The sequence below is a fragment of the Ictidomys tridecemlineatus genome, unplaced genomic scaffold (genome assembly GCF_052094955.1).
Source record: "Ictidomys tridecemlineatus isolate mIctTri1 unplaced genomic scaffold, mIctTri1.hap1 Scaffold_46, whole genome shotgun sequence".
NCBI classification, from domain to species: Eukaryota; Metazoa; Chordata; class Mammalia; order Rodentia; family Sciuridae; genus Ictidomys; species Ictidomys tridecemlineatus.
In genome coordinates, this window is record NW_027522984.1 from 239011 (window position 1) to 266514 (window position 27504).

Consider the following 27504-nt stretch of genomic DNA (forward strand, 5'->3'; position numbering starts at 1 on the left):
TTGCTTTGAAGAAAAATGAATTTTAATAATTTCAGTTTCTGGATACTTACAAATAGAGAAAAAACTCTTCACAAATATTTTTTTTGGATCAAGAGAGCTTATCACCCTGTACACAGGATCCCATATTTCTGGCATCACACTTTGTCTCCACTCCCTGTTTCCCCAAGGACTTTGAAGGGACCATGTGGCTGTGGAATCAGACGTCTCTGGCAGACTTTATCCTTGAAGGGCTCTTCCATGACTCCCCAACGCACCTTTTCCTTTTCTGCCTGGACCATGGTGGTCTACTTTGTTGCACTGAGTGGCAACACTCTCACCATCCTCCTCATCTGTGTGGATCGTGGGCTTCACACCCCCATGTACTTCCTGCTCAGCCAGCTCTCCTTCATAGACCTGATGCACATCTGCACAACCATCCCCAAGATGGCTACCAACTACCTGTCTGGCAGCAAGTCCATCTTCTTCCTGGGATGTGCCACCCAGCACTTCCTCTATTTGTCTCTGGGTGGTGCTGAGTGTCTTCTGCTAGCTCTCATGTTCTATGACAGGTATGTTGCCATCTGTCATCCTCTGCGTTACACTGTGCTCATGAGCAGAAAGGTGGCACTGATGATGGCCCTCACCTCATGGTTGGGGGCATCTCTGAACTCCCTAATTCACACAGTCATCTGGATGCACTTTCCCTTCTGTGGATCTCGGAAAATGTACCACTTCTCCTGTGAGTATCCAGCTGTTGTGAAGTTGGTATGTGGTGATGTCACCGTCTATGAGACCACAGTGTATATCTGTAGCATCGTGCCTCTCCTCCTCCCCATCATTCTGGTTTCTACATCCTATGGCTTCATCCTGCACAGTGTCACTGAGATGCATTCAGCTGGGAGTAAAAGAAATGCTTTTGCCACTTGTAGCTCCCACTTCATTGTGGTCTTTCTCTGGTTTGGTGCCTGCATCTTCTCGTACATGAGGCCCAGGTCCCAGCGCACTCCACTGCAAGACAAAGTTGGTTCTGTGTTCTATAGCATCATTACTCCCACACTGAATCCTCTGATTTATACTCTCTGGAGTAAGGATGTAGCTAAGGCTCTGAGGAGAGTGTTGAGGAGAGGTATTATCACCCAATGACTACACCTGTATTCGGCCCAAGTATAGAGTGTTATTATGGGTAAACCTCTAAGAATTTTCAAGAATCCAGATCCATGATGTAATTTGACTATCCAAAGAATAAAGTGGCTTATGTATACCTTCACTATTTTAACTGAGTTGCAGGAATTCAAGTAGCATTGTGTATGTGTCTAAATCCTTCAGAGTATTATGAAAAAACCTTTACCAATCCCATTTAAAGTAGACATATGAAGTTAAGTGATACTCTAAAAATATTAAGATAAATATATAAAGACCTTTTCTATCATTATTTTTATTGAAAATACATATGTAAATCATGACAACAAAGACTATTTAGGGAGTATAAAATTAGAATGTGTTGATTAATATTAGAAACCTGTGAAATAAAGCGTGTTTTGAAAGAAAGAGTTGGTGATAAAATATTTCTACTCAGATATTTTGAGTTACTGAATCAGTGTTTAAGAATTTATAAGGGCAGATATGAAAAGGTGAGGGTGCAGAGGTGGGTGGATAGAATTCCTCCAAAACCAGAGAGGCTGAGTTTTCATATCTGTCACACAGATGGTCACCTCCTTTCCATCAAACAACACATAATTCTTTGCACAGACAATGAACAAGCCCAGCAAAGGTCCAGCCTCCTAGTAACTCAAGAGCATCATCCACCCATAAATCTATTTTCAAGACCAATTTTTATTTATAGAGAAAATCAATATGTCTTTTCTTCTGAGAATCATCTTCTTTGAAGAACAGAGCAGAGATTTTCAGGGAGATTTAGACTCTACTTTCCAGGCTCATCTCTTGACACAACCTTTAGAACAATGGGTTTTTCTGGTTGAAGAAATGATTTCTTGCTTAATTTCAGAGGAATCTGCAAACATTAAGCAAGTATATTTAGATGTAGTAAATGAAACTCGAACAACAGAAAGAATCGGAAAAAGTACATTTCAGACAATAAAGCTATACAAACAAGTAAAAAAATACTTTCAGCCTCTTGTGTCTGGGATTCCTTAGCTACCTGATCTTTAATCTCTTGTTTTTTATAAAGCCACAGATATAGAGCTCTAAAACTGAAGAAGCCTAACATTGCACAAGTGTCTCAAAAGAGAGTCTTTGAGTGAGCAGATACTTTTCTTTAAATAGGTTCCTCAACTAAATGTAACTACCCACAAGACCTTACTTTTTCATAAAGTGTCCTGACCTGTGTTTCCTTGCAAGGATGGAAGAAGAAGTTCTGCAGTAATCTGATGAGAGCAAGTTTTATGCTCATGAGAGCAAACCTCATGCCAATGCAGTTTCTGGGTCCATTTCCAAAGGGCATGTATATGTAAGGATTGATGTTCTCCTTGTTCTTCTTACTGAACCTAATTTCACAATAGTAGATGAAACCAAGTTATTGAGACATAAATCTATGAAACCTACATAATTGGGGTTGTCTCCTAAACATTCATAAGAAGCAAAACACAGGATTCTTTTGTGGAATGGTCACTGAAATCCTTCTGTGACTTTGCTTATAAGAATTGAAACCTACAGAACTTTTTCATTCTACTTACACTAGAGGAGCTCTCTCTCTTGTTAAGATGTGATGAATGCTATTTAAAAGAAAATATGTCTTTAAGTACTAAAATTAGATTCAGGATTGTGATCCATACACACTCTGAAAAAAATTAGAAAATGAGCATATAAATGAAGCAAAGTGTGTTCCTACCATAACTTCCACTCCTGCATTTCATATTTTTATTGATGAAGGAAGAGAAAATTCTCCCACCATGATTACCTCTTTTCTCTATACTCCTTTTTTTTCTGGATCTTATTGTCTCCCTTCCTTCCTCTCTCCCTCCTTTTTCCCAATTCCTCTCTTCCTCTACCTCCTCCTCATTCATCTATTTTCTCCTTCTCCTTCTGTTTCTGCCTCTCTCCCCCTAGAATATTATCATTGTCTTCTGAGTCTGTCTCATAAGTTTAGAAATAATATCTGGAATGTTGAACCCAGTTTGTATTCAAATTGAGCCCTAGTTTTTTTATTACTTTAAGGATAAAGTGTTGATTTGGAGAAAGTGATAATGACATTGTGATTGTTTTTAAATGTATTCTTATATATTTGAGAACATTTTGGCAAATTTAGAGGTGATTGTGATTCAAAGTAACATGGAATCTTTTGGAGGGTGTGTGGTGTGTGGAGGGTCTGATGAGGTTGGTTGATAATTGTTTGAACAGATGATGAGCAGATGCGGAAGCATTGAAAGTGTTTTCCAAACTGCTGTCTGTAGATTATGCTTGTGTGTATGTCAAGAGTCCTCCATACCACACATCTTTGTAATTTTTCTCATCCTGGTCTAGTCCCTGATTCACCTTAAGCACGTAGTATCTTATCATGCCTCAGTGAATCAAAGAGATGTGTAATCTCTGATTTTGTATCTGTGAAGTTCAAAAGTTGGAAGTGCTGAAATTGGAGGAAACTGGCATTGAGGAACTCATAACCAACAAGACAAGGTCACTCTAAACAAGAAATGTAACATTAGGGGCCAAGAGAAGTCTTGATCCCATGCCACTGGACCCCCCAGACACTACCCTGAAAACTTTCTTTATTTTGCTCCTCAGTACAACAACAGGAAAACAGTAACTCTTTCCAGAGTGCAAACTGTGAGGTTGGATCAAAATTTTCAGAAGACCAAGGTCAAGGATCAAAATTTTCAGAAGACCAAGGTCAAGACATATTTAAGGATGAATATCTCAGGTGTCTTGGGGGCAGGTTACTTGGCTTTAAAAAAGTCATCAAATGTGGAGAGTATGAGAAGCTGGCCCAGAGCACTCCAGAGACAAAACTCTGAGGATCTGAGCTCTCTTTATCTTCAGTGAGGCTGCTTAAACTATCTGGGTGGGGGGTGGTTCTCAGGCCTTAACTTGTATTTAACAATTGTGCTGGAGGAACCAGAAAGCAATGTTTAATCAAGTGGAAGATAGAAGGGCTTCCTAAAGCTGGTAGAAAATTCAAGGAGCTATAGTGAACAGGACAAAAATCCTAAAACAATTAAAAAAGATAAGCACCTAAAATAAGAGACTGGTCAAGTGGCAGAAAGGTTTATAGATTACTGTTAAATAAAATAAAAAACAGTTTAACATCAAATGAAATGTGATAGCATTTCAGTCCTTTAAAACTACACATTTATATAAAAATATCCATACTGAATTAATCACATTAATAATAGATAGGGCTTATCTTGATGTTCTAGGGCCTTAAATGGCTATAGTCATTTATTTTTTCTAATGTTTGTTTTCTAAAACAATTACCACTTTGTAAAAGACTTCTTAAAATGTTCTTAAAACAAGAAAATTTTAAAATCATATGTATGCCATCTGCACTAAAAGTCCTCAGAACATGTGTGAAACAGCCTCTTAAGGGTGGATTTTTTTTCAGGAGCCCTGTACCTTTCAGGGTAGAACTTTTCAGGTTCTGGCCAGTACGTGGGGTTTTGATGAAGACTATATATTGGTATAGCCACGTTAGTTCCTTTGGGAATGTGCACCCCATTGAGTTCAACATCTTTTTTACAGACTCTAAAAGTTCTCTCAATAATTGGATATAATCTGAGAGTTTCATTCACCACCATGTCCAGATACTTCATCTCAAATAGTACATCATATGTAACAGGTGCCTGGAAGAAAGAAATTTTTGTAAATTAAGATTTGGAAATGACTTAAAACTCTGTTGACACAGTACACTGATGTTTTCAGAGCTCCTCAAATAACTCATATTGGTAAAATACCATAGCATTTACAAAGCATTTAATAACCATCATGATTTTAGAACTGCCCAATGGCAAACTGAGATGCCCAGAGATTTTAACTCTCTTCTCCCCTCCAGGTGCCATTCACTCACCTTATTGGGAAAAGTCTCATCAATCTCCTGCTGAAGCTTCTTCTGGACATCAGGGTGGGTGGCCAGTAGATACATAATAAATGAAAGAGTGGTGCTAGTGGTATCATAGCCAGCCAAGATAAAGATAATTGATTGGGCTGCAATCTCCAGATCAGATAGACCTAAAAGGAGAGAAAAGACAATTTGGTCTAAGCAGGTTCATGCACACTTTACAGTTTACATGAAGATAAATCAGAATGATGATCCAAAATCCAATGAGGAAAAACTGGAAGAGCAATTCATAATATTTCTCATTCTGCCACCACCCCACCACGAACACAACTGGGTGATTTCAAGGGACAGTATGGATGTCAAACAAACAGTATTTTTCAACTGTGCCTTGCATATCATGAAAGTTGTTTAGCTATAAATAGTGGGTAGCACTCTTCCCCTGGGAAAAAAATAAACTTACTCTAACTAGAATGTAGGTTGAAGAACCTTGAAAGCATTTGCAATACTGGTATCTTTGCAGGAAAAATAAAGGCCATGATTGACAGAAATATACTAAGCCACAGAGAAATTTTTCTACATAAACTGTGGTCCATGGACCAGCAGCATGGACAGCTTTAAGGAGCTTATTAGAAACACAGAGTTTCAAGCTTTGCTCTAGAGCTACCAAATTTAAATCTGAACTTTCATGAGATGTGGTCAACTCTGTTCACAAATTAGCCTAAGAATCATCAGGTAATAGAAGACCTAGGGCACCAGTCTTAAAATTGGATGATCTCAGGGTGTGCAGAATCTATACAGAGAAAAAAAATCTCTGAAGAGTAGTGATTAACCAGAGTCTAATGAGTGGTATTAAAATCACACAAGAAAGAATGTGTTGATACAGGGTATTAGGCAGAAGCCATAGGACGATGGTGTTCAGTGAGTGGAATTAACATTGCTTATCAATCTTGGGCTGAATGTCATCTTTCCTAGTACACATCCCCTCTATTTGCTGAACTTCATAATCATCAAATGGCCTTTGTGATAAAAGGTGTTGTTTCTCTTGACTTTTCTCCTGAAAAGTCACATTCAAGTATTCATCTCATTGATTAGAGAAATGATTATAATTTGTTGATACTCGAATACCTGAAAGAAACATGGTATACTTTCCAACCATGTAATTCATAACAAAAAAAATGCAAAATAAGTGTGAGAAACATCTACATGGAATTCTAGCTTCCAGAAGGTTTCTATGATGCTATTGTGGAAAAACTCAAATTGAGTTTTCCCCACTACTGGTATAAACCCAATGATTCTGAGATGAAATTGGATTGTAAACTTAAGTTACAACTGTTCAGTACAATCTGGTAGCCACTAACCATATGTGTCTATCTAAATTTAAATTTTAATGAATTAAATCTAAATAACAATAGAAAGTACACTTCTTCAGTAACATTACCTACATGCCAAAAGCTCCATATCCACGTGTCCAGTGCCAGAACCCTTATGTTAATGTGTCCAGAACTCTTATGTTAACCTATGAACTTAGGGGTAAGGTGACTTATCTGTGATGGTTCATTGATTATGGCAAATATATCATTTTGGTGAGGGATGTTTGTAATGGGGGAAACATATGAATTTAGAGAAAAAAAATGGATAAGGGCAATCTCTACGCCTTCTTCTCAGTTTTGTTATGAAACTAAAACTGCTATAAAATATAGTCAATTTTAACAATCAAAATATAAGATGAGGAAAAGGGGAGGGTTGAGGAACAGAAGGAGAAGGGAGAAGTCGTTAAAAGACTTAAGCCCAAGAGAATTTGACCATCAAAATAAAAAATGATAGCAAGAGAATAAATTCAAAGTATATAACATCATACTGACATAAATAAAAATGGAACTCTCTTACAATCTAATACCAACTCATAAATGTACGGTAGGTGATAGAATGATAAAGACAGCAGTTTGTAAACATCATAATTCAAATGCTTTATATCAAAAATCATCAATGTATGATAAAACTAGTTGGTGAAAGTATGCTGAGGAATAGGATGTTTACGCAGTTTAAGAGGTTTTCCTTACAACATTCTTATGAATTACATGGGAAAAAGTTAATCTCAATATCAGATTAAGCTAGTGAACACATTTTCACCCAGTACTGCCATTGACCCTCACCACTACTGGGACAGTGAACCTCCTGATCGGATGTGCAAATGCAAATATCCAGGCAGAGTTTCTGATTCAGTGCATATGAATGAGACTGGGAATCAGCATTTGTTCTGATGTTGATGGTAATAAGAAAACAGACTACTTCATGACTGAAATGCTTTCTCCTAGTTTCCCTTCAATTTTTGAGCCTTGTTACACCTGTATGATTCTAGACAGTACTTGTGGGCACCATTTGCAATGTCCAAATGTGTATCTTCCTGCAGTTTGGTGGAAATCTATTTTCTCTAGAAAACATGTATATTTTCAGGATAACTTGCTTATTTGAATTTCCCTGCAATTCACCATGAAACATTCTTGGTTACCTTGGTAGGGCTCCTTGTCTTGAGAATTCTGGGAATCAATCATTAACTGGAGAAAATCAATGCGGTGCTGGAAGCAGAAATGGAAATGGAAATGACAAAATCAGTCATAAAGTAAGAAGTAAATCTGGAATGTAGCATTTCACCTCCCTTCTTAGAATATGGCTCTTTTAAGTCCAGAAGTCTGGCTAGGGTTGCACAAACCACAAGTGAACAAAACATGCATGTATAAATCATGGAAAACAGGATATTTTCCTGAGAGAAATCCAGCTATGGTGTCCAATATCTGTGGTCTTTGCTCTCCCTAATTCTGGGTTTGTTTTCTTTTCCTGTCACACCGGCTTGCCCAGAATGTGGTCCTGGACTTAAATTCTTTTAGTTTGCCTTCATTCTTATTCAATGGCCACACTGAATACACTTGGTAGTTTCAAAGATGATTAGTAGCATTTGTTTGTGTATCATCAAATTCTCCATCCATTAGGTACATGATTCAATCTTCAGTCACACTTGGGGATGGCTGTCCTGCCTCCCTGACCTGGAGACATTTTTGTGCTGATCTCCAGGCAAAGCAGAAAGCAAAGCTGGTTAGCATATCACGTTGATGGTCATGAAGAGCACAGCCTGATTGTGGACGGGAAAAGACTCAGATTCTACACACACATACTTCACAAGGTGCCCAATAGGACCTTCCTTTGAAGAATGTGCCAACTAAGATGTAAAGAGCTTGGAATTGTAATGATTGTTCACCAGTCTAAGATTTGGGGAATACTTTTTAACAGTAAAATCATTTTGAAATAGGATTTTTATTTTGACAGTTTACTGAATGAAAGGGAAATGATAAGGTTTTTATTTGAATGATATTTCTTTCAAGACATAACATCATGTCTATTATTGTATCAAACATTGTCAATCTTTCTCATTATCAATCATTTTAAATTTGATTTTTATTCTAACCAAAATGTAAAAATTCTCCAGTGCCAATCTTAAAGTATTCCATCAACTTTAAAAAATGCACAGAGAGGGACTGGGGAATGAAGCCCAGTGATTCAGTATTTGCCTAGCATATATGAGGCCTTGGATTCAATCCCCAGCACAATTTACAAAATTACATGTACATTTGTATATGCACAATTCAGATGTACATAGCAAATAAATGATCAGAAAGCGAACATTGTCATGTCACCACCACCAGGTTTTACCTTTTCTTTATTTTCTAGGCGTTTTTGTTTCATCCTCATTACAGCATTTTTAAAAAAATCCATAACACTATTTGAAAACCTGTAGACACTTAATGCTTGAAACACTGGTCTAAGGAATGGAAATATCACTAGAAAGAAAAAATAAAGAGAAACCTTGATGAAAAGGCAACATCCCAGGAGCATTGATCATTTTCTAAAAAATACAGAAGAGAAAAATCATCAGTTTTCTCTTCCAGAAGCCATTGCCTCTGTGGCCTGTACCTGGTGTCTGGTTCATGGCTGAGCAAGGGCACTTCATACATAAGGTTGCAGCCACCATAGCAGGGGATCAGTGGCCCCATCAATGCCACAGGACTGAGAAAAGGAAGAAGATTACATTTCCTTGCCCCTTACCCTTTTGTGTATTGGAATAGGGTTTCTGGGTAAACCAGTTCATAGTCTATGCTATGTTTAATTATGCATTCAAGGAAAAGTAGGCAGGATAGGTACAATTTGGCCTATGTTCCTCAGCTGTCAAGAAATGAAACCAGAAATAAATAACAGATGGAAAATCAGGAAACTCAGACAAAAATTGCAAATTAACAATAAAACTTCCAGATACAACTGATAAGCATGAAAGATGGTATCCAAAAGCAACTAAAAGTTGTTTCTAGGTGAATTAAGGTGAAGACATGTTATGTCACACTTAGGAGAAGTAGCAAAAGTAGCGCTCATAAACATATAGCTACAGATGTATAGTTTTTATAAAAGATAGTTCTCAAGTCAGTAGTCTAAGTTAAATCATAAAATGGTGAAAAGGGAAAATTTAACAAAAGGCAAGCATAAGAAAAAAAATCATAAAAACCCAAGTTGAAACAAATGAAATAGAAAAGAATTATAATTGACAAAAACAAAAGGTGTCTATAAATCACCTTACCCCTTTGAAAATATCATAAAAATCACCTAACCATTAGCCAGATTGACCAAGAAATACAAAGGGATAATAGTTTCATATGATGATATTTCCTCTCAATATGAACTAGAAGTGTGCATCTAGATCAGAAGGTATATTTACTTTTATTTATTTTGAGGTCCTTCACACTCTTTTTCAGAAGGTGTACATTTCTACCTACAATATGTAAGAGAACTTTTTCTCTACATCTAACCAGCATTTGTTATTTTTTCATTCATTCTTTCTTTTGTTGATAATGGTCATTCTAACCAGGGTGAGATGATGTCTTATTGTAATTTTGATTTGCATTTCCTTGACACCAAGTGATATTGAATAGTTTTTTCATGTATTTTTAAGTCATTTGTATTTTTTTTTTTTGAGAAATAACTATTTGGAGCATTTTTCTATTTTTAAACTGCATTACTTGGGGGTTTAGTCATTAAGTTTTTAAAATTTGTTATATTATAAAAATATATATCATTTATAAATGTAATACTCTATAGATATATAAAACATATTTTATATTAATCTATTTTTAATCTAAATGATTGGAATATCTGTAAATCCAGATTTATTTCTATATTATTTTGAATACCTGAGATATGCATTAAATCTAGGTATTTATGTATTTATAATATATATTATAATAAAAAAACACATACATACATATATACCCACACATACATATATGCCCAATGGAACATTTATCCATAAAGAAGAATAAAATCCTGTATTTTGTAGCTAAAGGTGGATGGAATTAGAGGACGTTCAGCTTACAAACTAAACTAGACACATCAGTACAAGTACAACATGTTCTTTTTCATATGTGGAATGTAAATATTTGACCTGAATGTATAATAGTGATTATTAAAGGTTGGAAAGAACTATGGCAGAATGTGGATAAAGAAAGGCTCCATTTCATTTGTGTATGCTGTGTATATGTATTGAGACATCACATGGAACCCCATTTATTTGCATAACTCATACATGTTAATGAAAAAATAAAATAAATATTAAAAAAGAAAAGAATAGCAAGAGAAATGAAAGGAGAATTTATTACGAACATTGGAGAAAAATTATGAAAGAATTCTAACAATTTGATTGTTCACATATATTTGTGCAGAAAATCCTAAAAGACTCAAATTACAGAAATTGATTGAGAAGTAAATATACAGCCTGAATAAACTTGTAAAATGTAATATTATTGCATTAGTAATAGAAATTTATTTACAAATACATGCCCAGATCTGGATTGTTTTAATAGTAGATTCTACAAAATAAAGAACTAATACCAATTATTCACAAACACTTCCAAAATTAAAACAGCATTTCTGAATATAATCTAAAAGGCCAATATTACCCTAATACTCACACCAAGCAAAGACAACACAGGATATAGTTGTGTAATACACCAAATCCATGAAATAAAAAATCAACACAGAGGATTGTTTCAATTGATGCAGAAAAAACATTTGATAAAAATCAAAACCAACCTTCCCCCCAGAAAAATAATCCTCAAAATCATTCTTTTGTAATGAACCCTCAGCAAATTAGGACTAGAATGAAATTTTGTAAACCTGATAAAGGATATCTATGAAAACTTGTAGCTTAACAATTTAATAGTTTCACCCTAAATCAAGAACATGACAAGCATTTCTCTCTCACCACTTCTCTTGGAGAACTGTAAGTAATAACAAGTTCACCAGCATTTCACGATACAAGATCAGTACACAAAAATAAACTGCATTTCTCAACACTGTGATAAGCAATCCAAAAGAAAAACTAAAAAATTAAAAATAATTCTATATCCAATGACATTAAAAAGAATAAAATACATAGGAATCAATTTAACAAAGGTGCAAGACAAGCACAATAATAACTACAAAATATTGTTGAAATAAAAGAAAGAGGATCTACATGACTAGGAAAAACATCTCAGGTTTGTGGATGAGAAAACTTAATATTGTCCAAATGGCAATAGTATTGAAATTGATTTGCAGATCCTAATAAACTTTGTAACAGAATCTTAGCTGGCTTCTTTGAGGAATTGGCAAGTTGATTTAAAATTCACATAGAATTCAAAGGGACACAGAATAGCTAAAATGATGTTGAAAAATGAGATTAAAGTTGTAGGACTCACATTTCTTGATTTCAAAACCTACTCCAAAGCAAAAATAAAATGTGGTCCTAGAAGACGGGTAAACATATAGATGAAAGGAACAGGATTTAGAGTCCAGAAATTAACCCACATGTCTATGGCCCATGGAATTTTGAGAAAGGTGCCCTGGCCATTGAATGTGGCAGACACTCTTCAAAAAATGGTGCTGGAACAACTACATAGCCACATTCAAAAGAATAACATGTTGTCCTCACCTGGCCCTGAATGTAAAACTTAAATTAAAATGGTTGGGCAACCTTAATATCAGAGTTAAACTACAATTTTTAGTAGTAAACAATAAAAAGTATGTAAGTCCATATGGTTTCAATCAATTATTATATTTGATACTTGAAGCACAAAAAATAAAAGCAAATAACATAAATCATATATCATTTAAATGTTAAGTTTCCAAGACCTGTTGAGTTTCTAACATTTATATAAATGGCATCAAATTGCATGCATCTACTGTTAATTGCTTTTCTTTTGTGAACACTACAGCTTTGAGATTAATACATTTGAAGATTTTGAAATCCAGCTCATTCATTTTAATGGTTGGAATATGAAATACCTCCCATGATAGGAATAAACTTCAAAAAACTAAAAACTTTGTGCTTCAATGGACACTATCAAGAAAGTAAAAAGATATCTATAGAATAGGAAAAACTTGTTACAAATCATAATCTGATAAGAAACTGTGTAAGCAATACATGAAGAAGTATTTTTTCAATTAAATTATTTAGAAATTATTTTTCCTTTTATTTTTAATTTGTGCCAATTAGTTATACATGACAGTAGAATGCATTTTGACACATTATACACAAATGGAGCACAAGATTTCCTTTCTCTGCTTGTACATGGTACAGACTCACACCAGTAAAATTCTTAAGCCTCAAAACAAAAAGACAAATACTTCAGGTAATTGTGGGCAAAAGATATGGATAGACATTCTTCAAAATAATGAATCTGAATTATCTTTTCTATGTACATAGATGAACACCTCATAGTGAATCTCCACATCATGTACCTCCACAAGCCTGGCATCCTAATTAGAATAAGGTATACTTTAAGTTTTTATAAATATATCATGCATATCTAAAAAGAACAAATAAAAAAGTGATTAACATTGCTTGTTATCAGTAACCAAAAGGAAAATGCAAATCAAAACCACATAAGTTGCCATCTCACATCCACTACAATGTCTAAAATAAGAGATAGAAATAGGAAGAGTTAGAAAATAAGTGAAGTAATTGGAACCCTCATACACTTTTGGTAAGAATATTAAATGGTACAGCTATCATGGAAAACACTGACAGAAGTACTTTGTAAGGCAGCAATTTCACTCCTGAGTATACACTCAGATGAAATTGAAAAGTAGAGTTCACAAACAAGTTTCACACTAATGTTCATAATGGCACCATTCATAATAGCCAAAAAGTCGAAATAACATAAATGTCTACCAACTGATGAAAGGATAACTAATTTGTAGTATATCTATACAATGAAATATTATTTGGCCATAAACATGAAGTACTGATATATATTTCACTTGGAAACAAAATGCTAAATGATATCACTTTGCATCACAAAAGACCACATATTTCATGTCACCATTTTTATAATGTCTACATCATATGTGAAGCTAAAGAAATAGAAAATATAGTAGTGTTTGTTTAGGGTAAATAATTTTGAAAGCTGACAGTTAAAAGATAATGAGTTTTCTGAGTTTTGACAATGGTGAGGGCTGCACATATCATTTATCATGCTAAAAATTATTGAACTTTACATTTTAAGGAATCATATAGTATGTAAATAATATCTTAATGAAGTTTTTGTTTTAAAAGAAAAAAAGCAACGGTGATATACATACTAATTATAAGAAAAACTGGATGGAAGACATCTAAACGAAGGGCCTTCTTGGCTTTTTTCACAAATGGATCTTGTGGATTGTTGAGGGAATTGACATTAACTCCAAAACATGTGCTAATGATCACGTCCATGTTGTAGCTCCCCAAAATTCTGAGTAGAGAAAGAAATGTAAAATTTTAATCTGCACTGCTTTACTCTCCTACTACACATGCTGGAAGAAGTGATATGAGCACATTCACACACTGTCAGAAATATCTGTTGATCAAATTACTAGTCCATGCTCCTATCAAATGCCATGAGGCAGCTGCCCCTGTGCCAGGGGAGTTAGGGACACTAAGGTAGTGAGCTCAAGGAGTTCAGAGGCAGAGAGACAGACACCCATAATCAGATAAATTACCTCAGTGAGTGGAGCGCAGATGATAAAAGATGATTAAGTATGGAGCTTCAGCAAGACCAAGGTGTTATAATTGACTCCTGGTAGGGGATCCAAGATAGGTGACCTTGACCTAGGTCCTGCCTAAGCACAGTCTGTGCCCAGAGCTGATTCCTCTCTAGCACATCACATAAAAGCAACACCCTGTTCTGAGAGGCAGAAACATTGTCCCCCCTTCTCTGCACCCACTACTACAGCTCCTAAGAGGTCCTGCACTCCAGGACCCAAAGTGGCCCCAAGGGCAGAATCTCGAAAAAGGAAATGAGAAAGAATATCCTCAGTTAAACCATTGAAATTTTTCTCGAAATGTACTGGGATGAGCTCACAACTTGGGGAACATATTCTCTCAGATTTCCCAAGACAGTATCAGTGGTTGTTCATGGGTCAAAATAACCCATTTTATACAACAAATGATATGGTAGTTGTAATCCATATCCTTTCAGGACCTTACCTCTGTTGAGACTGGAGGAAGAAGTGGTGAGAATATTTCATATTTTGTACTTTGCTGATATTCTCAGTGCAACCATAAAGAGATTTTTTGTTCCATATCTTTGCATTGTATCTTTTTTTTTTAAATTTTTTAAATAACTTTTTTAGTTGTAGAGGATAGCATGCCTTTATTGTATCAGTTTATTTTTATGTGGTGCTGAGGATCAAACTCAGTGCCTTACACACGCTAGGCAAGTGTTCTGCCACTGAGCTACAACCCTAGCCCTGTGTTATATATTCTATCCCTGCTTAATAGGTACCAGAGACTTCCCCCAATCCAACATTCCCTAGACTCTACCCTCAACTTCTTAGTGATCATGTTCTTCATTGTAAAACATGTATTTTGACTTACATAATATCCACATTGACGATAAAGCAAATAAACTAATTCTGTTTTTGTACACAGATGTCCCAGCACCCTGCCTCATCCTAGGAGCCTCTCCTCCTTGGGTGTCCCATTGTGGTTGTGACACCACACACTTACTTTTGTCTGGTCAAGGGAGTAGCTCAACAGTGGTAATTTCAGTTCCCTGGCAGGGTGCTGGAAGGTCTTAAAAGAGCTCAGAACCGCAGAGCTGCCTGCTACTTACTCTTTCACAGTGACAGGCTCCCCTTTCTTCACTTCCTGGCTCAGGTACTTCACCAATGCATCTCCATATTTGTTAATGATGGGGAGCATCTAAGCACAAAACACAACTCCACCCACAGTTAGAGGAGAATCGAGTCCCCGAGGCTCTGGTTTTCCCAGGATTATAAAGTATGAGATATTAATAATGAATCAAACAATATCTCTTCTAGGACATAAAGACAAAAGATGATTTAAAATTTTTAATTAGTTCTTTTTATTTATACATAACAATGTTTCCTTTTGAAATAATTATAAAAGCATGGAAAAATAATTTGACCTAACTCAGTCCCAATAATTCCTCTTTCTGTCCTCTCTTCCTTGCCTCGGTTCCCTTCCTTCTACTCTATTGATCTTTCTGATATTTACTTTTAGTTTTTTTTTTTAATTAGGAATTTCAAACTTAGTGGAATATTCTTTGGAAAACTATGATGTTCTCACGTATGTCCCATCCCCAAATCCTTATTTAAGTTTCTAACTAAAGTCCTCTTAGTTTATTACCTCCTTGAGTTTCCCACTGGAGAACACTGGCGACAGCAAGACTCGAAGTCTCTTCCACTCTTCATCCCTTGCTGCAAAGAGCGCTTTTTGCAAAAATCCCAACGGCAAAACTACCTGAAGTTCACAAAGAAAAAGACATTTTGTATGAGGTATGTTTTGGAAGTCTCCACATTGTAGAGAACTTGTTAAACAGGCATCAGTTTTTTTAATCAGTTTTTTACTGAGTGTCTACTAGGGGGCAGGCACTGTGCTAGATGCTCCATAAACTTTTATCCCAAATTCCTCTTCTCTTGTGAGGGTAGAGGGGGTACCCAGCCACCAGATTCATGTTCAGTATTTATATTACAGCTGCTGTGTAAATACAAAGGCCCCTCATGGTAGGTAAACTGTTCTCCCAGGGGACAGAGAGCATTATGACCTAGGGTATCCTATACAGGCAGCACAGGAAAAAACTGATTGATGACAGTCATCGAGATAACCTTGGAAAACTAGGTTGCCCAGACCAGTTATACTTTTCCATATATGTACAGCATGAATATCTTGCAAGGGATGCCAGGATATAGCCACTTAAATATAGTAGCTAATAATTTAAAAGATTAGGAACTTCTTCTCAATTCTTCAAAAATAATGCAATTATATGGAAGCACTTTTTTTTGAATCATCCCCCACTACACACACATGGAGGGACAGAAAGAAAAGGAAAGATAACTATGTTTCCCAGCTTTAGACTGGCCTGTCAATCCAACCTGCTCGAAACTGTCATTCAGCTTCCAACACTGTGTTTTGTTTATAAAGGTATACATCCAGTGCTCATTCATGATGAAAGCTCAAAACACTAGGAAGAAAAAAAAAAACTTCTTCAATCTGAAAGAGACTCTATATACTAAAAAACCCAACACCAACAACAAAGACCTTCAGCTAACATAACATTTACTGGTGAAATGGTGAATCTATTCTCCTAAGATCAGTAACAATTTAAAGTTTTCTACTTTTATCATTCTTATCCAATATTACCATACTGTAAATCCTTACTGGAGCAATGGGCAATGTTTTTAAAAAGGCATGTAAATTGGAAATGAAAGAACCTGAAGTGACCATGTCTTCAGGGGACAAAATTATCAATGTGGAAAATCTCAAAGAATATTTTAAAACTTCTAGAACTAATAAATAGGTTCACCAAGGTTGTAAGATACAGTATTAACATGCAAAAACAAGTTACATTTCTATATAAAAACAAGGGAAATGTGAAAAAGAAACATTAAAAACACAATACTATTCACTGTCACTCCAAAGAAAATGAAACACATTAGGAACAGAAATAAATGCAAGTACAGGAATGCTATGCTGGAAACTAAAAAATGTTGATCAAAGATATTAAAGAAAATCTCAAGAAATGGAGAAGCATAACATGAATTAAAAGATTCAACCCAGAAAAGATACAGATTTTATCCAAATCAATCAATAGATTTGATTGAATTCTTATCAAAATCTCACCAAGTGGGTTTTTGCAGACAAGCTTATTCTGAATTTTTATGAAAAATTAAAGGACCAACATAAATAAAGTGGGAGAGCTGGAGATGTGGCTCAAGCGGTAGCGCACTCGCCTGGAATGCCTGCGGCCAAGGTTCAATCCTCAGCACCACATACAAACAAAGATGTTGTGTCTGCCGAAAACTAAAAAAAATAAATATTTAAAAAATCTCAATTTCTCTCTCTCAAAGAATAACTAACTAACTAACTAAATAAATAAATAAATAAAGTGGGAGTGAAATAGACAAACTGAGTCAGTCTTAGCAGGTTAACAAACATAAAAGAAAATTAGGAGTTAAACAGTATGATAGTCTCTAATGCTAACTTAACAAACCAGGAGACAGGAGTTTTAGAAGTCAGCTCAGCATTCTGAGGTTATGAAGTCATCAGAAAAACAAATAAGCCAGAGGCAAAGACCATTTAATTACAATAAAACCCACTGAGAGAGGCCACTAGTCTGCCCTGTTCTGATAATAATACTAGGGACTCCCCCAGATGAGGTGTCACATGTTTTTGAACTAAGGGGCAAATGCATGCATAGAAAAGTTAAGATGGTAACTTTTTGGTTTATATATGTATATATTTGTAGATGAACACAATATCTTTATTTTATTTATTTATTTATTTTTATTTGGTGGAGGGGACTGAACCCAGCACTTTACTCTTGTTAGGCAAGCACTCTACCACTGAGCCACACAACCCTGGCCCCAAAATGATAATATATTTTTTCCTTTGCTTTATTAACATAGTCACCATCCCCCAAGGTAGGTACTTAAAATGGTAATGAGACTCATTGCAAGAAAAAACACAATGGAGAGAAGAACACAGGCACAACTAAAATAAAACAGAGTGAGAAATAGACATACCCTCTCAGCTCAAATGGATGCTTGACAATGGTGAAAACAGAATGATCAGAGGGAGGACAGTCTTTCTAAAGATGGTACTGAAACAACTGGAAAGCCACAGGCCAACAACAAGACAACAACAACAAATGAACCCTCACCGTGTTTTACCATGAGCATGACATAGATCATAGGTTTTTATGTAAATTGTAAAGTCTATAACTTTTAGGAGAGAAACAAGAACAACACAGAAGTTAGAGGCAAAGCTTTTCATGTATTAGCGTCCCCCATAAAAGACAATACTTGCTCTTATGGAGACCCTGTTAAGAGGAAAAGACAAGTGACCCATCAGGACTTGAAAAGACTAGCAAGAGGGAGCCTTGGGGATCACTATATCCCAAGAAAGCTGATGATTATATGGATTTATCCACAGCAGCAATTTTGCCCAAATGTACATAGGCACACATGTACACGGGCACATAAAACTGGTAAAATCTAAATAAGTTCTGTGGATTGTATCAGTGTCAATTTCTGGTTACTCTAGTAAGAGGAATAGACTACATTCAGAGATAAGTAATATGCTATTCAAAGCATTTCAATTGGGAAAAACATAAGAAAAGTTATATGAAACTTCCCTGAACAGTTTTGGAGCTAATTTCTGTGAAGGTGTGATTACTCCAAGACACAAATTTAATCAATAAATATTTGTATTTTTTAAAATGACCTAAACATACACTTCACAGAAAATAATATACACTCAATGAACAAGTATATGAAAAACTATTCATCAGCTCTAGCAATCATAGAAATGCAAATAAAAACCACTATCATGTCACTCCAGTCAGAATGGCAATTATTATGAAAATAAACAACAATAAATTTTGGTGAGCATGGGGAGAATACGGCATACTCATACATTGTTGGTGGGATTGCAAATTGATGCAGCCAATATTGAGATTCCTTGGAAATCTTGAAATGGAACCATTATTTGACCCATCTATCCCTCCCCTTGGTCTATAGCCAAAGGACTTAAAATCAGCATACTACAGGGACACAGCCACATCAGTGTTTTATAGCAGCACAACTCACAATAGCAAAACTATGGAACCAATCTAGATGCTCTTCAGTGGATGAATGGATAAAAAGGGAGGGGGGAATATATACCCAATGAAATTTTACTCCACATTAAAATAGAATGCAATCATGCCGTTTGTAGGTAAATCGAGGGCATTGGAGAAGATAATACTAAGTGAAGTTAGCCAATCCCAGAAAAAACAAATGCCGAATGTTTTCTCTGATATAAGAAAGCTGATTCATAGTGGGTTAGGGAGGGGTTGAATGCAAGGAATGGATGAACTCTAGATAGATGAGAGGGGTTGGAGGGAAAGGGAAGGGGCGGGGGTTAGCAAAAATGATGGAGTATGATACACATCATTATCCAAAGTACATGTGTGAAGACATGAATTGGTGTCAACATACTTTATATACAACCATAGATATGAAAAATTGTGTTATATATGTGTGATAAGAATTGTAATGCATTCTGCTGTCATTTATTTTTAAAAAATCAATTAAAAAAAGAAAAAAGAAATTTAAAAAAATGAATACTTACCGGCCGATTTGTAAAAACAGAATAACATTCTTTCACCAGCACTGTTTTGATCATCTCTGGATCCGTAATAACCAACACAGGCTGTTGACCATCATACAATCTGTGTTGGGAAAGAAGAGCTCATTAAACCTACTAAGCCATATTCTTCAGTTAGAGTAACACCCAGGAATCCAAACTGATATTCCATAATCCATATGCCTGACTGTAGAATGCACAGTGACACTAGATACAAGTTCAAGTTAGGTGATGACACACAACAAGATTCTGACCATATAAAATGAAGCAGGGAAGAGATATTTAAAGATGAAAAAAATTCTTTATAAGAAGAGCCTGGTTGGAGATGTCTAAATGGTGTGTACATATTTTCTACCTCATTCTCCAATAATTTTTGTATTTAAAAATATTTCACAATCAGTGCAGTTTTATTCAGCACTTCTCTAATTGCTAGATATGTGAAACGTTTTTCATATATTCATTAATCACTTGTATTTATTCTTTTGAGAAGGGTCTGCTCAGTTATTTTGCCCATTTATTGATTGGGTTATTTGATTTTTTGGTGTTTAGCTTATTGGGTTGTTTGTATAGTGTGAATATTAACACCATAAATGAAATGCATGAGGCAAAGATTTTATCCACTTCTGAAGGTTCTCTTTTTATGCTTTAATTGTTTCTTCTGATTTGAAAGTATATTAAATTAGAGAAAAATAGACAAGTAAATTATTAAGTTCTTACAAGTGCTTAAGATACAAGAGATGGCTGGAGTTGTATCAGTGGGGACTCAGTTCTGTGTGCTCTTTCCAATCAACAACATGGCCTTTATGAGCCATGCCAGTTAGGTAGGATGATGTGGCCAGCTCTGCTGTTTTGAGGACTTGATGAGAGAAGATAAAGAGGGAGGAAGAGGCAAAGCCTTCTTCCACTTGCTTATAGAACACAAGAAGTACAATAATACCTCTGGAGCTGCTTTCATCAAGCATTATTAAGAAAATGGCTACTGAAATTAGCTGATTTCACCCTAGCAGATTATGAAGTACATAAGCCCATGGAAACACAATGGTTTAAAATGTACTGGCCATCCATTCTTCAAAGTCAGTAGAATGAGGTAGGCAGAGAAATCCCTGTGTATACTTCTAGTGAAAACTCCTAATTGTCAGGGAAAAACAAATGAAATCCCCAAGACTTCACACTTGCAGAGAAAGTTAAAATAAAAGAAAGCAGAGGTCAAATCATTTTCCAATCTGTTAACCTCTCTCTCAGCCTTTTTTTGAAAAGTACATAATAACCCCAAAATTTATATAAAGGTCACTTTTGTTCAATGTAGCAATCTTGAAAGGAGATTAAGCCATGCATGATGAACATTTTAGGAAGGTCTGACTTAATGCCTCCTATGTGGTATTAAGGGCTTCTAATGAAAAATTGGAAAAGAGGGTAGAGGCTGGGCACTGGAGAGAAGGTGAGGCCAAGAATTTTTGGGTCATCAGAGACTGAGAAAAGTCAAAAATATGACATTCTTGGCCATGAACCTTGACATCTGGTGAAATATGGGACTCTTGGCAGGAGGAGGAGCCTCTAAAAGCTTTATGTAATTAGTTCCCAGTAATAGCTCTGGGCTGGCATTGTTCTCTTGCCCTGGAGTGCCTCATCCAACAAGTCTACCCAAAAGAAGTTTCCAAAATACTCACCCCCACATTTTCCCATACTTTTCATGACATTGGACATCATACTGCCAAAAACCCTGGGTGGAGAAACAAGAGAATTTATATTGTTATTTTGAAAATATTGAACCCTGCTTCTAATTCAGGAACCAATAATTAGAATCCCTTGAAATCAGACTGGAATATGGTCCATCACTGGCAAAGAAGAAAAAATAAATGGGATATTAGTGTTGAGAGCCACAGTTTAGTAGGAATGATGCCTGGCATTTTGCTAGAGGGAATGGTTAAAAGATGACCCTGCTCTGTGATTAGGGTGGCTCTGGAATTAGGGTGGATCCCGCTGCCTCTGGCACTCGCTACTTTGGAGTTCCCGTTGAGTTCTCTTGGGGTTCAGAGAGAGTTGGCTGCGTGGAGCCCTGTGGAGGGAGTGTGTTCCTGGGAAGTGTGTGTAGAGTGCCGGTGAGAGTTCGGGAATAAAGAGTTGCTGTTTGAACCTACAAGGCTTTGTGGAAGCTTGGTTAATTTGTGCCCAGCCAGACTGCAGCATATTAGAAAAGGGAATTTAGAGTCCATCTTGAATTTTCTTGAAGTATTGTACATATTGAATAAATTATTCTCTCTTTTTTTTTTTTTAGACAAGGTATTGCCATGTTTTCTATAATGACCTTGAATTTGTGATTTTCCTGCCTCAGCCTCCAGAGTGGTTGGGACTACAGGTGTGTGCCACAGTTTCACTAGTTGTCCTTGAGTATGAATATGAAGCAAGTCTAGTTTTCTGTATTATTTTCTCATGTGCATGGACTGTTTTGAAATCCTGCCAACTTTGAATCATTCCCTCCACCTGGATGTGAAAAAATCAAAGCTGAGAGAAAGTGAGTGAGTTTCCCAGGGACATTCTCAAGGCCACTTCACTCATTTTTCCTCAGATCTTTTTTCATTTCTCTCATGAATCTCCCTAGAATACTGGGGAAATGAGGAAGTTCAAGCATCAGTCACCTCTCAGTTGACCATGTTGATGTGAGTAGTTTAGCTGGCTATTTCACTACTGTGACCCTGACAAGAATTATGTGGAAAACTAAGATTTACTGGGCTCACATTTTCAGAGGTATCAGTTCATACATCACTTCCTCTGTTGCTGTGGTCTGTGATGAGGCAGGATAACATGGCAGAAGAGTGTGAAGGAATAAAGCAGCTCAGGACGTGGCTGGCATCAGGAAGCAGACAGAAACTCTACTAACCAGGGACAAAATGTATGCCCTGAAGCCAGGCCCCCAGTTACCCACCTCTTCCAGCAACCCACTACCTGCTTATAGTTGCTCCCAGTTAATTCTTTCTGAGGAAATAGTGCAGAGTAGATTAAGGCTTTCAAAATTTAATCACTTTATTTTTGAACTTTCTTACATTGCCTCACACAGGAGCTTCTGAGGGATACCACAATCATAACAGTGATTCTCATGCATGTTGTGGAGTGAGAAAGAATAAGTAAGGATTGTCAAAATGGAGTCACCTTCCACTTTTCCAGCTCAAAGTGGAAAAGATGGAGAGATTCCACTCCTACCCATGGGAGTCAACAAATTAAGTACTGAAGCAAGATTTAAAGTTAGGTAGTTAGTGTAGTTAGGTAAATTGGCTCTAATATCCAGTGAAATCTAAGATGGAGGCCATGCTGGGAATTACTCAGGGAAAAACAAGGACAACTCATGGAATGTTAATGAAGTCCCCAAAAAGGCCCTAGGCCGAAGTCCACCTGGAAGAAGTATTAATGAATAGCCCCCAACAGATTTAGAAATAGCCCATCCCTTAGAAGTTATAATCCCATCCCAAAAGGTGATAATTAGGCTTACCTGTGTCCCATCCCTCGGGCCTTCCAACCTACATTCCATCAGCAAAACTATAAAAAGGGGAAACAACCACACTTCCACAGATTCCACCTCTTGGGTTCCCTTCTTCCTCCGAGAGAAGTCTTTTCTGCTGTCCTTTAATAAACTTCTAATTTCTACTCTGACCTTGCCTCGGTGTGCTTCTTTGGTGTTATTCTTCAACATTGGGGAAGCAAGGACTCGTCACCGGTCAACAGCGGTAACAGTACTTGCTCTAAGTTTTTTCTTCTAACACTTAAAAAGAAATCTTCCTATTGCTATGTTTCAGGGATGATGTTTTTATGATGCACAGGGAGACCCCCAATTATGTGGATCTTACAGCCTGTCTAGTATACTGTTGATCTGGAAAGCATGAATAGGAAATAATGCCTTTTCAGCAGGAATAGCAGAATGGAATTCTCAGGGGGTCAGGGGGTCTATAATTCTCAGGGGGATCTATAATTCTGCTCAGAATTATAGAATTAGAGTATGATAAATAAGCCTCAGTGTCAGGAAGAGATAATCTGAGCAGAGTGTAGCCTATTTTTTCTGGCCTCTGGTTTTGACCTCATGAACTTCTGTCAGTAGTCAGGCCCTGAGTCAGATATCTAAATGGGTTAATGACAAAGGCTTGATGAAAATTCACATTTCTTGTGAAACATGTTACATTCCATTCAGTTAACTTAAATTTTAATTTTTTTAAATCATGTGATTACTGCTCATTTTATATGTGATACTGCCTTTGTTAAAAACCAATACACATCTTGTGTTTAATTATGTGAAATCCATAGACAAGGGCTACCTTATCCCATTCATACTTATTCGTTGCTAAGACTCACTGCTAGGGTGCTATCTTTGAATGATAAGAAGAAATGCAGAATGCTGTTGTTTCATCTGGTAAATCCTCCAAATATGTCACAGGAAGTAAAACTTGGGTGAAGCCATGGAAATAACCACAGGGTATTTGCACATTCAAAAATTAAGTATGTGCAAATTATTGACTTATGAATGCTTGGGGTACTTCAGAAACTGTAGTTTCAAAGACACTCATGACGATTTTTTATTTACAAAGGGACTCATGAGATCTTGCGAAGAATAGGAGTGTTTGAAGGTGTTTACCATGCTCGCTTTCACAGACTTTTTGCTCAAATACTAAGCACAATATAATCGTCCTGGAAATGTGCACCCAGCAAGTTAAACATCTTTTTTATGACGAATTCAAAGTCTGAACAACATCATGAAGATCAAATGCAGATGTACCAGAGATCCGAGCTGTTCCACTGAGGCTCTTGAAGAGTTGACATCAGAGCTCCAGGGAAAACCTGGCCATGCTCCAGGAAGAACCTGAACATGGTTTCTCAAAGGATAAAAACTACTAAATTTCTCCTGAAGATGGACATTTTTACTGATGACACTAAACTGGCATTTGTACTCAGGTGAAAAAATAGAGGGAGCTCAAGCACACTCACCTTGCGGTAGTACAGAAGAGTTCCAAATAAAGGCAGAGGTGTTGGCCCAGGTATTCCCAGCTTCCTAAATAGCCCATGAGAATAGGTTCCATATCTATAAAGTGAAATAGAAAGCCAGGTCATCCTCATTGTCATTCTATAGATAAGGGCCTGACCAGTCTCTGACTCAGAAACTGGACCAGGCAGTGAGATAGGTAACATGTAGGTGATACATAACAACAAAAACTCCAACTGACACATTCTGTTTTCCAACACCACTTAGAGATAACTTCCTGCCACAAGAGACACAATGATTAGGTAAAAGAACTTGAGTCTTCATGGCCCCAATAATTGGGTTTGTTCTTAATAAACATTCCCAGGCTTGAATGTGCCTGAGAAGTTCAGGCTGGCATTCTGCAAGGGCATCGCAGTTGCTATGTGTATTTGGTATGGTAACTTTTCCTTAATGTAGAGATTCCTAGCAAAAAAAGGGCCAATGCTTTGACATGACTTTCATTATGAGATTTTGGGTAACCAAATCCATTCAAGCACAGAGTGTCCATTGAGAACCTATGGTAACATTGTTTCTTGCAATTTGGAAATAAACCTTTCATACTTTTCCTTCTTTCTATGCCATGTCTCTGGTTCAGCATTCAGCCCTTCTTTAAATTTGACTTCACATGGATATTTGGAAGCAGTCATAGTATTCTTATTTCTGTTGAATGACAAATGTGACATTAAGAAAACTGGGACTTCCATTTGTGTCATACCAATGTGAGCCATGTTGAGTGTCACCCAAGTCCATTTTCAGACAATCTAAGTGACTTGAGCAAGAAGGAAGGCTGAGTTCCCTTATACTCTTATGGTTCTGTGAGAAATAAATGACTGAGGAATCATCTTTAGGCCATTCCTCCTCTCATTGAGTGCGATCTTCCAACTGCTGATGCTCAGATGGCAGCACAGAGGCAGGCATGTTTTCATGTTACCAAGGCAATCAATCACAAAATAGTTTTGTTTATTGCCTCTATGCATCAACTCTCCTTGTATTAAAACCCACAAAGGCTGGTGCTTCCTTGGGCTGGCCAACCTGCAACACAGATGTGTCATGTTCACAGCCCTGTGCCTGAGGGTTCTGGATCCTAAAATCTTCACCCCATCAGAATTGATAATAGATGAAAGGAAAAATGGTGAACGAGAGATTCCTGGCAGCTACTTCAATCATGAAACAACCAGTTTTGCAAAGATTGTCCCGTAGTAGCACAGAAGAGAAAAGTCTGGCATGTTTAAATAGCTCAACATGCCCAGCAATTCCTTTTAGCTACATGGAAGGTGACCTTCCAAATTTCAGTTACAGTCATGGTGACAGAGAAGACAATATGCAATATAAAATAAGAACCCATAATGTGTTCCAGACAGTTAAATAAGAACTTGCTTCTTCTTTGTAGGAGAATGTTTAAGACAGTATAGTTTTCACATACTCTGTACAAATCCTGTCATTACATACAGTAAAATTAAACTACATTGATTCACTAGAAAAGTTCTACAGAGAGAGGATTATGTTGCCACAATACCCCTGACTTAGTACCTTTTCTTTCAGAGAATAAAAGCCAGGTCTATATTTTTATTTTTCATGCTATTTTTGATTCCTTATTTTTAAGAGTGAAATTGAGACAAATGTCAGATGTGACCTGTGTGGAGTCTCTCCTACCTACAATCAAAATAACCTCTTTCCCTCTGTTTCATGATGTCAGGATCCCATTAGTAAAAGCAATTTCCCTACTAAATGATATTCATTCATGCGTTTATGTTGGAGTGTAAAGGAAAAAAGTAAAGCCAAATTGGCTTTTTGATGTTGTTCAGGCTGCTAGAAGATTTCATATTGAGGGGAAATAAGTCTCTTTATGAGGCTAATATCTCAAAGAGAGGAAAAATAATACAAAAGGAAAGAATAAAACTTCTTAAAATTTCTGTCAGGTATTCTCTGCTCTAGACACTTATCATTTAGAAGGAAACAGTTCTGTGAATTTCAGGGTGAAATAATTGAGTTTTACAATGGAAGGAAGTGTCAGGAGAAAAAGAGGGAATTGTGCAGTCAACCTTCCAGGGAGTCTGTGGGGAAATTGGTGTGTTGTATAGATGGTGCTGGGGGCAAGAGGGGGCAGGAGTCACCACATGCACAGGGGATAGTCCTCTTGCATGTCTTCTGCAATAGGCAGAAATCCAAGAAGATAAAGAGACCAAATCCAAGTAAACTGGGTGTCCCCAGAATTCCCTAAGCTTCAAAGGGACTGAGGTTCCCACTGCATGTGATAATAGTTATTAATTATCTGTATATGCTGAATTCTGGTTTATTCCTCTAGGTGCAAACACAGAGCCAATTAGATAACCCCCCAAAACAAATCTCAACACCAATTGCTCTATCCAAAGAAACTCACCATTTTTCTTCAGCAGTTCTGTCTTCTGAATTTTTTTTCTACTATGTGGGCTTTCTTTGCCAAAATGTGTCAAGTTGTAATTCAGTGAGGCCAATTTATGTGCTAGGAAAGGAGATGGGGCCAGGCATGCTCAATAGGAACTTTTTAAGGATTTATAGAAATTTCAATTCCATCATCTCTTATGATTTTTTCAAATAGACAAAGAGGAACATGATTAGGTCCCCACCTCCAGGGTTACAGAGGAGGGGAGGCTGGACAGCTACTTACAGATATAGGAGCACCAGACAGATAGCCAGGAGGACCCAGGTCTCTATGGAAGAATTGGGAATTAGGTCCATCACTACTTTTATTCAGTAGTTCTGTCTTCTGAATTGTTTTTTTCTGCTATGTGGGCTTTTTTTGCCAAAATGTGTCAAGCTGTAATT

General features: G+C 36.6%; 1 protein-coding gene and 1 pseudogene across 4 annotated transcripts; one reads left to right on the plus strand and one right to left on the minus strand.

Moving 5' to 3' along the window:
• On the plus strand, positions 1-1821 carry LOC144373688 (olfactory receptor 2AE1-like; annotated as a pseudogene).
• LOC144373687 (cytochrome P450 3A9-like) lies at positions 1793-27504 on the minus strand. 4 transcript variants are annotated; one of them, XM_078036721.1, is made up of 14 exons: positions 27347-27493; positions 27080-27181; positions 24666-24759; positions 21365-21417; positions 19683-19782; positions 15699-15812; positions 15163-15251; positions 13652-13800; positions 8696-8823; positions 7500-7566; positions 5000-5160; positions 4549-4775; positions 2321-2483; positions 1793-1990 (listed from the first exon to the last, which is right to left on the minus strand). In XM_078036721.1, exons 4-14 carry the CDS (start codon positions 21370-21372, stop codon positions 1901-1903), a joined length of 1296 nt encoding a protein of 431 aa, XP_077892847.1. In that variant the 5' UTR covers positions 21373-21417; positions 24666-24759; positions 27080-27181; positions 27347-27493; the 3' UTR covers positions 1793-1900. The 4 variants fall into 4 exon arrangements, with proteins under 4 accessions (XP_077892847.1, XP_077892846.1, XP_077892848.1 ...); XM_078036720.1 differs by lacking the exon at positions 27080-27181 and having other exon boundaries at positions 27347-27504; XM_078036722.1 differs by lacking the exons at positions 2321-2483; positions 27080-27181 and having other exon boundaries at positions 27347-27504.

What these genes read in the sequence shown, in the direction of transcription:
- LOC144373687 (XM_078036720.1), bottom strand. Translation starts at nt 27,417, where the DNA reads ATGGACCTAATTCCCAATTCTTCCATAGAGACCTGGGTCCTCCTGGCT. An exon ending in CCAGTGGGAAACTCAAGGAG is followed by an intron (nt 15,252 to 15,698) that starts GTAATAAACTAA and finishes TTTTGTGCTTAG; the next exon opens with ATGCTCCCCATCATTAACAA. An exon ending in ATCCTTGCAAGGAAACACAG is followed by an intron (nt 1,991 to 2,320) that starts GTCAGGACACTT and finishes TAATGTTTGCAG; the next exon opens with ATTCCTCTGAAATTAAGCAA.